Genomic DNA, 12,707 nt, shown 5'->3' on the forward strand with positions numbered 1-12,707 from the left:
GTTGAGCTAAAAGTTGGGGATGTCCTAAATAAGACTGGAGTTTCTTCTCCTCGTGGACAGTTACCTCTTGTATCTTCTCATCTGAAGAGCCCTCCCCAGCCAGAAGCTCGTCAGATCTATCTAAATATCCGGGAATTCTCCTGGGATGTGTCCGCTTTTTCCTCCAGGTGAATGTATGCAGAGAGAGGTTTCTGGTGCTGAGAGCTTCCTGGGCGCCAGCGCCAGCCAGGCAGCTCCCCTTCTGCAGGGAGGGGCTCCGGGCCATTGCTCCCCTTCTCCTGTCCATTAGCTTCTGAATTGCTTTTCATGACAAATTAAAAGTTGTGTTGGCTGGATGACTTGGATGAGATTATGGTGAGCCGTCCATGGTGGGTAACTCAAGTCCCTGTGTGTTTGGCTTATGTCCTGAGTTGTTTGCTATAGAGAAAGGTTCTGGGGAGAGCTGGGGCTTTGTATGTATATGTGTGAGTGTGAGTGTGTGTGTGTGTGTGAGGATGTGTGAGTGTGTGAGTGTGAGTGTGTGAGAGAGAGTATGAGTGTGAGTGAGTGTGATTGTGAGTGTGAGGGAGAGTATGTGAGAATATTAGTGTGAGTATGTGTGTGCATGAGTGCGAGTGTGAGAATATTAGTGTGAGTGTGTGAGGGAGAGTGTGAGTGTATGTGTGAGTGTGTGAGTGTGTATGTGAGTATGAGTGTGAATAAGTGGGTCTGAGTGAATGTATGGGAATGAGTCCATGAGTGTGAACTGGGGCTGGGATCTCTCTTAAGTCTCCTACATCAAAAAGAGAATGGTTGCTCGCATTGGTCAGCCAGCCGACATGCTTGCAGTTCTCTGTGTAAAGCACTCCATATTTTCACAAATACTCCCCAATGCCCAGAACGGGCTTCCTCCTCACCTTCCCAGGAGTATCTGGGGCTTCCTTTGGAGCACCCCTGGGCTCTGCCCTTGGCCTAAGGACCATCTTCTCCAGCTGTTAGTCCTTAATCTCTCTGAAAACTCCTTTGTAGCTGCTCTGCCCTTATTTGTGTAAATGAATAAATGGGCAAACCTTCATTAAGCCTTTGCCCCCTTTGCTAAACCCTAGGGATTCTGAAAAAGGCCAAAATGCTATTCCTGCTCTCAGGGATTTCAGCGGCTAATGAGATCCCACCTGGAAGCATTGCCATGGGCTCCTAGGAGATAGGAAGGAGAGTGGAAGCTCCTTGGAGGCAGGGACAGTTTTGCTTTTAAACTTTGTAATTCTGGTACCTACATAGTTAATATATTAAATACACAGTAAGTATATAATAAACAACTGAATTAAATTGAACAGGGTAAATATTCCTTAATACCCCAACAAAAACAGTTAAAGAAATGACTAGTTTTGTTTTGAACTGGGAATCAAAGGCAAACTCATCAACTGATAGCTTAAAAAAGTTTTATAGATACTATATAAATATCTATATACTATATAGATATAGATATATAGATATAGTTTTGTTTTTACATTGTGGTTAATCTTGTGATATTTTAGTTTTCCTCTGGATCCTTCTAAACTGAACCTCTTTTTAAAAATAATAGCTTTATATTTTCAAGATATATGCAAAGGTAGTTTTCAACATTCACCCTTGCAAAACCTTGTGTTACAAATTTTTCTCTCTCCCTTCTCTCCACCCATCTTCCCTAGACAGCATGTAATGTATATTAAACACATGCAAGTCTTCTATACATATTTCCACACTTATCATGCTGCACAAGAAAAATCAGATCAAAAAGGGGAAAAAATGAGAAAGAAAAAAAAAAAAGCAAGCCATGATGAAAAAGGTGAAAATACTATGTTGTGTTCCACACGCAGTCCCCACAGTCCTCTCTCTGGGTGCAGATGGCTCTCTCCATCACAAATCTATTGGAAGTGGCCTGAATCACTTCATTGTTGAAAAGAACCAAGTCTATCATGGTTGATCATCACATAATCTTGCTGTTGCCGTGTACAATGATCTTCTGGTTCTGTTCATTTCACTCAGCATCAGTTCCTGTAAGTCTCTCCAGACCTCTCTGAAATCATCCTGCTGGTCATTTCTTACAGAACAATAATATTCTATGGCATTCAATATTCCATAATATTCATATACCAAAACTTACTCAGCCATTCTCTGACTGATGGGCAGCCACTTAGCCTCCAGTTCCTTGCCACTACAAACAGGGCTGCCACAAACATTTTTTGCATGGATCCTTTTCCCTTTGTTATGATCTCTTTGGGATATAGGCCCAGTAGAGTGATTCCCTTGTTTGTAACAAAGAAAAAAATGGCGCACTTCCCAAAATGACTGAGTTTCTGCAGTGTAACGTATCTGAACTCCCTGCCTGCCAATTCTTTAGTTAAATGAGATAGGAGTGTTTCTTCATTTGCTCTCCAAGAATATGATATAGCCAATAGCTTTTAGCTTATAAATGTAAGATTTTTTTTTTAAAAAGGGTATGTACATTGTATCTAGGATATACTAGGACATATTCAACATATATAGGACTGCTTGCCATCTAGGGGAGGGGGTGGAGGGTGGGAGGGAAAAATCGGAACAGAAGTGAGTGCAAGGGATAATGTTGTAAAAAAATTACCCTGGCATGGATTCTGTCAATAAAAAGTTACTATAATAATAAAAATAAATAAATAAATAAAAAGGGTATGTAGATAGAAATAGAAAGTTATAGACAAGATGTCTCTTCTGCATATATATAACTTGTGTCCTGAGAGTGACTGTGGAGGGCTGGATTTCTGAAAAGGTATACTTGAATCTGAGACAGCAGAGTGCTTAAGGCTAAATACCTGCTCAATGTGAGGTGATGGTTCTATAAGCATATACTTAGATAATATGGTGATGTGATGGCTCTCCTCATGACTGGCCCCTGCAGAATGTGTGGTGGTGAGGTAATCTTGGAAAGGATTGGAGGGCTGAGGGAGAAGGTCAAAGTAATTCTGTGTCAGCATGATCAGGGGAGAGACTTCAGGCTCTGGACTCCAGAGTCCAGGATCCATCTTTGACGAGTCTCCTGGCAGCTTGCCTGCCTCCTTCACTTCTCCCCCTAAAGACCAAGGACTCTGACTGATCCTGACTGTGACTGATCCTGAGGCTCTCCAGGGAGCTAGTCCGGACATTATATATTGGTGCCAATATGGACTAAGGACCTGCATACAGCTCGATCATAATTTCAGTGAAGAAGTCCCTGTGACCAGGAAATAGGGTTTGTATAAAAACAGACAAGCAGGAAACTTTGTTAAGGGGTGAAATGGGGCAGATACTAGGAAAAGATTCTCCACCACCACTACCTCGAGGGAGGTCTATAGAAAGCATATGTAGACTAATAAAGAGGCAAGGTTTGCTTGTAATTTGGGAGCAGATTGGTGGACTCTTGGAAACATTAGAATGCATGTCCTCTTGGTTCTCCAAGGAAGAAGAAATAGAGGCAGATAACTGGAAATTAGTAGTAGAGCAACTAAGTGAATATTACAATGATAATGGTCCTGATTCAATTTCTAAGGAAACATTCTATATATACAACATAATACAATGGTTATTTAGCCTGGTGCTTAACAGTTCTCTAGTTCAGTACATGTACTTAGTACTTACTAGAGTTCTACAAGATTCATACCTTTGATAAGAGAGCATATAAGCTCGGACAAGCTCAGCCAGAATCAGAAGGAGGAAAGAACAGAGTGGTGGCAGGCTCTTCTCCTTCACTTCTCCACTGACACCAAGATCCGGAAGGCCCCCAGAAAAACTAGCCGAGCCCCAAGTGAAGGAGACAAGACTTGAAAGAGACAATAAAGGATTTGGACTTTAATCCCTGGCTGCACTTTTGGTAATTATTGAACTGAAAAAGGAAGGCTGCCTCCAGAGTCCCCAAGAAAACCCCAATAAGAGAAGATTACATTTTAGAGAGAATATTATAATTGTAGGACTTCAAAATCCTAATGAATCATTGGATTCCCTGACACGTAAAGCATTGGACAATTGATTTTGGACTCTCGGCTGCTGAAGGAGGCATATGTGTGACTGTTGTTTACATACCCTCCTTCTAGGACTTCTGGAAATCTTTTACAGCATCATGTTGATTTATATTGTTTGTTATACCACTACTTGCATGCACAATTCATGTTTATTGCACCACATTAAGCCTGCACTGGCTGTGGAGAGAGTCATCACTAAAAGCCTGTGCGTTATTGCTATGTGCTTGTGTAATATCTCCCATGCTGATGGGTTTGTGCAGACCTGTTTCTAGTAAGACCCTTCAGCCCAGAAACCCGCTAACAATATCTGGCTTGACTCCCCACTTCCCTTTGGTGTTTTTCATCTCTTCCTGAGAAGAGAGAGAACCTCCTTTTTGGGGTTCTCACCTCCCTGAGAAGTCAGGGAGGCTGGAACCACCTGTGTTCTAAAACAAAAAAAGTGGGAGACGGAGAGGGCTGGAACTCTGAAAAGGTATGCTTGAATCTAAGATAGTGGAGTACTTAAGCCTAAGGTGAAATAATGGTTTTATAAACATATACTTAGAAGATATGGTGATGTAATGATTCTCTTCACAACTGACGCCTGCTGAATATGTTGTCGTGAGATAACCACAGGGAAGGATTGGAGGACAGAGGGAGTCAGTCCCTCTGCCAAATCACGCTCAGGAGGGAAGACTTCAGGATCCAGACTCGAGAGCCTATCTTTGATGAGCCACATGAAAGTTTGCCTGCCTCCTTCACTTCTCCTCCTAAAGACCAAGGACTCTGACTGATCCTGACTCTGACTGATCCTGAGGCCCTCCAGAGAGCTAGCCCAGACATTATAAGTGACCATTTCTAAGATTATATATATGTATGTTTATATACATGCATTTTTTGCATGTGATATTTTGAACATTGTTAAAATTTTACAGAGAACTTGCTTTCTTTTTAAATGTGTGATTTTCAAAGAATTGCTACTTTGTCAAGTATGATTCATATTCTTGAGAATTCTTCTACATTTTTACCATGGAAGTCAATGGAAAAATTCAATTTCTAGGAATTTGCTTTATAGACAAGTTTTCAGAAAGCGTATGTTTATTCTTGAAGTAATGAAGCCAATAGCATTTCTCTCACTAGCCAGTGATACACAAGTTAATTATTATGTGATATTGTTGAGAAAGGCTTCCCATCTGTGTCACATGGACTGTTACTTTAGATGGAAGATTCTATAATTTTGATTTTTTTAGTCATTTGCTGAAATTTCTTTTAAGTAATGAGTGCATCTAAATGGTCTAGAAAGATAGACTTACTTGGAGACTTGCCAGTCTTATCAAGTGAGCTTTAAAAGAAAAATGGTAAGGTAAGAGGAAGATGCTCGGAGGATATGATAACATGGTACAGAGCATTGGAAGAAAGATGAGGAAAGTTTTACTTGTAGGAATAGACAAGAGGCTACCTGGTCTGGCTAAAGAAAATCGATGCTGAATAGCCCAGATGGGCAGCCCTGTGCCATGGAAGGGAGAAGAATGGAAATACAGAGTTAGGCAGATTTTCAATGGGATTCTTCTGGGAAATATGGAGCAGTGTCCAGTATGAGAAGGGGTGGAATGGCTATAGACAGGACCGGTGAGAGGAAGGCCAGAGTACGGGAATGAGACCCTATTACACATCCCAATTAGCTTAACCTGCATCTTTTCCAACATGTCTGATAAGGGACCATCCAGCTCCTGAGGAAAGAGTGCTAGGGAAGGGAAGCCCATCTCTTCCCCAGATACTTCAGTCAATTTTTGGCAGCTCTCATCCTTAGCGACTTCTCTGGAAACCTATTGTTTCAAGTTCTGCCTTCTGTGGCCAAAGAGAAGAAATCTAATCTGTCTTGTACATGACAATCCCTGAAACCCATAAATGCTGCTGGGAGTTTTCCCAATTCAGTCTTCTTTTCTTCATAGTAAATAACCCAGTTTCTGCTACTGATCCATGGTACCATCTATATAGAACACTCATCATCCTAGTCTCACACTCTCTGAACTCTGTCTAGTTTATCAACGTCCTTCCTAAAAATGGCACCTGGAACTGAACATGTGCTTCAGGTGGGATCTGATCAAGGTAAAGGAAGACTAAACTGATGGGCAGCAGGGTGAACAGTAAGGAGCTGGATGGATTTGAATTCTGGTTCTGCTCTAATCTAAGACTGCTGAGAGAGACCTAATAGGTCATCATGAGGAAATCAGAGATCCATCAAAGGATCACTCTTAGTTTCAAAGTTTTCATCTGATTCCACTGGCTTAATACTTGTTGCCTTTTTGAATTTTTTGGGGGGGGATATTAATTGGGGTTGGAATTATGAGTTGGTCTGTGTAGGGATTCCCAGGTTTAGAAACTCCTTCCAGCTATGAGGGTCAGTCTGTCACTTACAGTCTTGGACATGGTGACTCCTTTGACTTCAGGACTGCTCCCAAAGTCCTCCTTTTTTCCTCCCCTCCCTCCTTTTTTTTATTTCGGAATCTGGTGAAGGATGGCAAAAGGTTTTGTTGCATGAGAAAGCTGGTTGAACTAATCACAAAAAGTGGATTTTTACGAAAGGTAATTTTATTTAAAATAGTTCAAATTACATAGTTTCTTTTAAAATTATGAAAATTCATAAATATGACATAAATAATTCTTTTTACTCAAACTAATCACAAAAAGTAGATTTTACAAAAGATAATTTTATTTAAAATAGTTTAAATTACATAAAGTTTCTTTTAAAATTATGAAAATTTCATAAATATAACATAAATAATTATTTTTAGGAATGGGGAAAGAGAGTACACCTGTGATTTCACTGGTTTGAGGAAACCTTGAATAATGAAATTCCTTTTACCAAGGCAGGTTGGCATTTTCTCTGTACTTTGTTTTAATGAGTTTTGTGAGCCATAGAGAACTCAATGACTTGCCCAGGATCATCTACTCTGTGGGTCAGTGTCAAAGCAGAGATCTGAGCCCAGGCTTTCTGATTCTGAAGCCCGCCCTTTGATTAGCAGATCACTGGAGGTAAAACCTGCTCATTTATTTCAGCCCTGGGACTGAGTTCAGGGAACAAGAATGGCAGTTCCCTTTTCAATTAAAATCATATGTAAAAAAAAATAGAAATCCTTTAAAATGTTTTAAAATATATAAATTAATAATTACCTTATGGGAATAAATATTACTTAAATACAAATAAATTAATTTTAAATTATTAAAAGCAATATCCTCATTGCTCATACTTTTTTGGTTCTTCATAAAGAACAACATGCCATCTGCCCATTGGACAGATTTTTCAATGAAGGAAGGAACAGGCATGAACTAAAACGTTCAAACACTGACATCCGTGGGGTCCATGTTCCGAATAGCCCGAATGGTATGCTCCATGAACTTGATGTAGCGACACAGGCTGAGATGGAGAGCCACCTTCCTGGACCACTCATTCAGGCTCTTCAGTTTCAAAACCAGGTCATGGGAGGCAGTTGGGTTGAGGGTTGGTACTAGATCTGCCCCCATCATCTGGAGGAAGGAAATAAAAAAGATGATTTTAAGTCATTTTCTGAAATACTCTAGTGGAGAAGGCCCTCCCTTATTTCTGGGAGACATGGCTATGGTTGGGAAATACTGCTAACATGGACCAAAGCTTGTGAGAGGAAGGCACTTTGACCAGTCCCTCCACAGCGTTCAATGTGATCTCTTTCTGATCCTTCTTCATGGCAAGGATCCCCGGTAGGTCCCAGTCTGTACAAGAAGCAGATTTTCCTCCCTTTGTTCCAGTGACAGAAGAAAAACCATAACTAGCCATCCCAAATCCTTCTGACTTTTTCTCAAACCATTGGTAATCCCCTAACGTAAAAACTAGAATCTACCCTAGCTTTTTAGCATCTTAAGAGACAAACCTATTTCAGGGGCCTAAAAAGAGTACATAGTACTTCATTTCCTCAAGTAGTTATGCACCTGGGATGGATGACTATGGCCCTTCTTCCTGGCTGATGTCTACAGAGAGAGGTATCTGATAAGGGACTTGAGGATTCCAGGTCCAAATTCAGGTGTAAACTTCATTGAGAAGCTAAGCAAGCACATTTCAAGAAGACAACAAGGAAGTCAAGCTTAGATTCGGCTCGGTGCTTCCACCTGCTCTGTCTCGGTGGCTCCCCTATTTTTGGCCCTACATGGTTCACTTACTCTCCCACTTTTCAGCACCTACTATGTGCAAAGCTCTCTTGGAGGCTGTTGAAAATTGATCTCGTGGAGCCAGTGTAAATACTGGCAACTAAACAGAGATTGTCCTCCATCCGTGTCTGTCGGTAGTATACAAAGCCCACAATCCTATCTGTGTGATCATCTGACTGGACCTTGAACATGTTCTCTGGGAAGCACGATAAAATTTAAAGCGTCTATTTTCTGATGTCTCCATGAGACTTTTCTCCCTTTGTCAACTTCAGGAAATAGATCCTTTATCAAATTAGGAAGTTGTCAACCCAAGGCATATTTTTTATCCTATTAGGAAATGTCCAATATTTCCTCAAATTGCTCTGGGGGCTCTATAGACTGAGACAGCACTCTTTACAAACTCTTACACACTCTATATATAGACCAAGGGTATAGTATGTCTATTCTTCTTTTCAGTAATTAAAAAAATCCCCTCCAGAGCTCTAATACTTTCAAGCCATGACTTTCTTTACAGACATGTCCTCCTGACGTACTCTTATCTCCCTCTCCTTTAGTCTTGGACTTGCCTGGAAGAACTGGTGTGAGTCAGAAGGGGAAGGCAATCAGTGGCTACAAGTGGAATCTCCCATTCTTGGTATGTATGAAATCTTGGGAATCTGGCTGGAGTTCTCCTTCCTTTGCATGATCACAGACTCCTTGTCACTTTTGCCCACCACCTCCTTGATATAGCCACACCTAACCCTCTGCTAACCCCTCCTAAGACTTTTTATGCTGCAAGTTCTCAAGAATTCCCTTAAAAGCCTGTTCTAAAAGTGAAAAGCGACTGTATACTTTTTTCTCGGGCTGCGGTCATGAATTTTTTTCTTTAAGTTTTCTTGACAGCCGGCACGTGTTTCAGACAAGCACATGAAGAGACATTTCCCACTTCCTGGCTCTCAAGGACTTCCGAAGTTAATGTTGAATATTATTTGTTTCAACTCTCTACAGCTGGCACAAAAATGAGATGTCCCAACAGCTTCCACAGAAAGAGAGGGTAAACAGCGCTGTAATTGTCAGGAAGCCCGTGATGGGGCTTTTTGTTGGCTTTTTAGCTGTCTTATTTGTTGAGAAGTAGTGCATTTTAAAGGACTTTTAAGTTTTCTTGGGGAAGCCTGTTCCTTGGACCTGCCTATGGCCATTTCTAAGTTGGGACCATTGCTTCTTGGAATGGGCAAAGGGAAACTCACCAATTTTTTCAGAGACTCGGCTAGTTGAGTCGTGAACATTTTTAGTGCTTCGATCCTGCTTTTCTTTTCTTTCAGCTCATTTTCCATGAACTGGAAATACCCGTCAAATTCCTGCAGTTTACTGATGAGGTTTATCAGGCATGTCTCCTTATGTGAAAAATAGAAAAATTCTAGTTACCGATGGGGAAAAAAGTATATAAAATAATTAAAATAGGTCTTTCAAAGCAGAACTTATATTGCCCCTTTCCCCCTTTTCCTTACCCCTCTAACAAAATTAAAATGTTTCTTCTACAATATCATCCCATTTCTCCTCCCAGTGGCCCTATGGAGTTGGAAAAGTCCAGCTGCCTTATTTTCCATCTGGACAAGCAAAGACACCACTTCAGTGATTTCACTAAAAGCCAAACAGGTGTTGAGATCTGGGAATAGGCTGAATTCCCCAGATTTTCCCTATTCTCTTCTCTGTCTTAAATTATAGACCTTCCCTAGGTCAGTGGGTCTTGCACTTGGATTATTTTCATGGAGTAATCAAGATTCAGGACAGATTATCTCACTATTTGGATGGGAGAAGGGCAGATCAGAATGATTTTATGAAGAAGGAGAGCTTGATAGCATACCAATGACCAGCTAGAGAGGAGAGGTCAATAGACCATATAATAGAAGATAATCTGGCTAACATCTCACAGGCTTCTATTCTTGGAGATTTTGAGGTGGAAAAATACATCAACACCAACAGAGATACCCAGGTTTGTTTAAAGACTTGAAAATGGGACCATCATTTGGGACTTCTTTTAAATTAGCTGCCTTGTGAAATGCATATTAAATAGATAGATGAACACAGAAAATATGTATAATGAATATATCTCTATTGCTATCCATCCATCCATTCATCTATCTGTTCCCTCCATCCCTTCCTCCCTCCCTCCTTCCCTCCCTCCCATCCATCCATCCCTCCATCCCTCCATCCATCTATCTGTTCCTTCTTTTCTCCTGAATGGCATATTCCCCATTAGGTATTGGTGGATCTCAAAGTAGCAGTAGAAGTCCTCCTTTCCCTTATTTATAGTTCCATGGGACCCATAGCCATTCATTTTCTGCATGCACCCATAGTCTAGACACTGCCTGTGAACACAGGCGGTCACACACTTAGCTAGGAGCCAAGTGCTCAGGAATCAAGTTGTCCCGCATTGATTCAAGTGTGAGGCTCAAGCCGTGGAGAGCCCATGAAGGTGGGAGGCAGGAGCCCCGTGCCTTGTGCTATTGGGCGAGAGGTCTCCCTGATGCAGCAGGGGCTGCCCTTTCCTCATTAATAATAAACGAGGCTTCCATGAAAGGAGGATCTCCACGTTCCTTTGCAGCCCAATTGTGTGGTGGCTCAGGGACTGGGTACCTTATTGAATCCAGAATAGAAGCATCCATCTTGCTCTGTCAAGTTGGGAAAGACCAGGTTGTTTTCAGCTAGTATGGTGCTGCTATTGTCGCACATGCTCTGGTTTTCACCATTCTGGCAAGAGAGGCAAAGCAGTCATGATCCCATGGCTATTTTAACAAAGACAAGTGGGCATCCAGTCCCACATCTCAGAACCTCTGGGTTGACAGGAAGCCCTAGTGGGTATCAGGTGCAACCCGTGCCCCAATGGAAACCACTCTCTGACCTTCTCAGCAAGTGAGGACCCAGCCTTCGCTCCAGGACTCCCATGGATGGGGGATTCCCTCGCTACCTGCGCAGCCAGCTCACTTCATTTCTGGACAGCTAGATAGGTGAGCGAATCCCCTCTGAGAGCAGACTAAAATGTGCATCTTTGCATCTCTGCTATTGCCGCCCACAGTGCCAAATTTCAGAGCGAGACTGACAACGCCTTGCCACATTACACCCTTTGAGTTAGATCCTCAAAGATCATGTTTCCCCTAATTCTTTCCTTCCCCAGCTAAGGATCTTTAGTCTGGGTTGGACCACAGGAAGATGAGACTTTTCTCAAAAAAATGAATTTATGGCTCCTTCTGGCCTGGGCGTAATTTTCTTCCCAACATTGCCTGGGCCAGAAGGAGCCATAAATTCATGGGATACATTCATCCCATAGATGACATGACAATTCGGAGATCTCCCACCAAAGGCAGACCATGCTACACCATGCCAGGGGAAAGGGACTCTGTCTTAGCATCTTAAATCTAACTTTTCCTTTTGAGGAAGATTTCACTATTGAGAATTCACATTCAAAGGATCTTAAGACCTTGGCCACCAGCTGCCAAGAAACCCAGTGTTCCCTGGAGCTGGCCATTTTCTGATCCTTCCAGCAAGGTAGAGTCCTTATTTTCCCCCAGAAAAAGGAGGCTCAGACAAGTAGATGGAGGTTATCTCAGATCAAGGATGGCCTGGGGGTAGAAGCCGGTCCCCTGAAATCCATCCGATCTAGGAGACCTGGTCCCCCCAGAAGGGAAACGACCTCTCAAGCCCCAGCGAGCCGAGAAGAAAGGGTGGCTTCTGTCTCTGACTGCCGGGGTCCGAGGCACTTCTCACTAAGGGGAAGCATCCCTGCTTTGGAGCCGGGGCCCGGAGGACCAGTCCTGAGGCTGGACGCCACCCTGCCTCTAGCCAGCCTCCTACCCACCTCTTCCTTCAGGGCGTCAGCTTCTTTGTACAGCGTTTTGGCTAGGCTCTTGCATTTGCCCAGGTCGGTAGTGCCCAATGCTGGCTTGCTGGAGACCCCCAAGGCGTCCGGGGTGGGGCGGGCGGCCGTGGTGACGAGCAGCACCAGGGTGAAGGCCAGCGGCCCGAGGGACCCTGTGACTGGGGAGAGGGAGAGCGGGTGAGCTCACCACGCAGCTGCTCGGCTGAACTTCCTCCTGCTGGCTGCCTTCCACGGGCCGCAGCCAGGCGCACACACTCTCACACACACTCTCACAGCTGGGGCAGGGCCAGGGCCGGCCTCCCCTTACTTACTCTGGAGCTGAGGGCCCATGTCTCAGAGCGTTGAAGGCAGGCCGGGGAGTCTGGTGGTCGGAGAGCAGAGTGAGCCTCCCGACATCTCTGATCTGTATTTATTGGGGGTGAGACTCAGATATGGACTCTCTTGGGAAAATCCAACATTTTGACAAATCTTTGGTGGGGGGGAGGGGTGGAGCAGGGGTGGGGTATGAATTTAGAGGAAACTTTATTAAGGTTGTGCAAGAGCCGAACTGTGACGTCCTTTCGCATCATCCGAGTTAGCCCGGACCAGAAGCTCTTGGGTCATCGACTTTAGCCCCTAGAGGCCCCTGTGGGATCATTCTTACTCTACTTTCTTTTTTTCAGTGACTCAGCACTCGGGCCTCTCTTGGGAAAGAGGAGCTGAGG

At 43.1% G+C, this 12,707-nt stretch overlaps 1 protein-coding gene across 1 annotated transcript; it reads right to left on the reverse strand.

Moving 5' to 3' along the window:
* Positions 1-6,724: 6,724 nt before the first annotated feature.
* On the reverse strand, positions 6,725-12,458 carry IL6 (interleukin 6). The gene is made up of 5 exons (XM_031940636.1): positions 12,315-12,458; positions 11,983-12,161; positions 10,764-10,877; positions 9,374-9,520; positions 6,725-7,493 (listed from the first exon to the last, which is right to left on the reverse strand). The coding sequence occupies exons 1-5, from the start codon at positions 12,331-12,333 to the stop codon at positions 7,305-7,307; spliced, it is 648 nt and encodes a 215-aa protein (XP_031796496.1). The 5' UTR covers positions 12,334-12,458; the 3' UTR covers positions 6,725-7,304.
* Positions 12,459-12,707: the final 249 nt, after the last annotated feature.

The sequence above is a fragment of the Sarcophilus harrisii genome, chromosome 5 (assembly GCF_902635505.1).
Source record: "Sarcophilus harrisii chromosome 5, mSarHar1.11, whole genome shotgun sequence".
In the NCBI taxonomy this organism is placed as follows: Eukaryota; Metazoa; Chordata; class Mammalia; order Dasyuromorphia; family Dasyuridae; genus Sarcophilus; species Sarcophilus harrisii.

Coding starts and splice junctions, on each gene's coding strand:
- IL6 (XM_031940636.1), bottom strand. Junction 9,521..10,763: donor TCTATTCTGGATTCAATAAG/GTACCCAGTCCC, acceptor TTTTCACATAAG/GAGACATGCCTGATAAACCT. Junction 7,494..9,373: donor CCGAGTCTCTGAAAAAATTG/GTGAGTTTCCCT, acceptor TCCTTCCTCCAG/ATGATGGGGGCAGATCTAGT.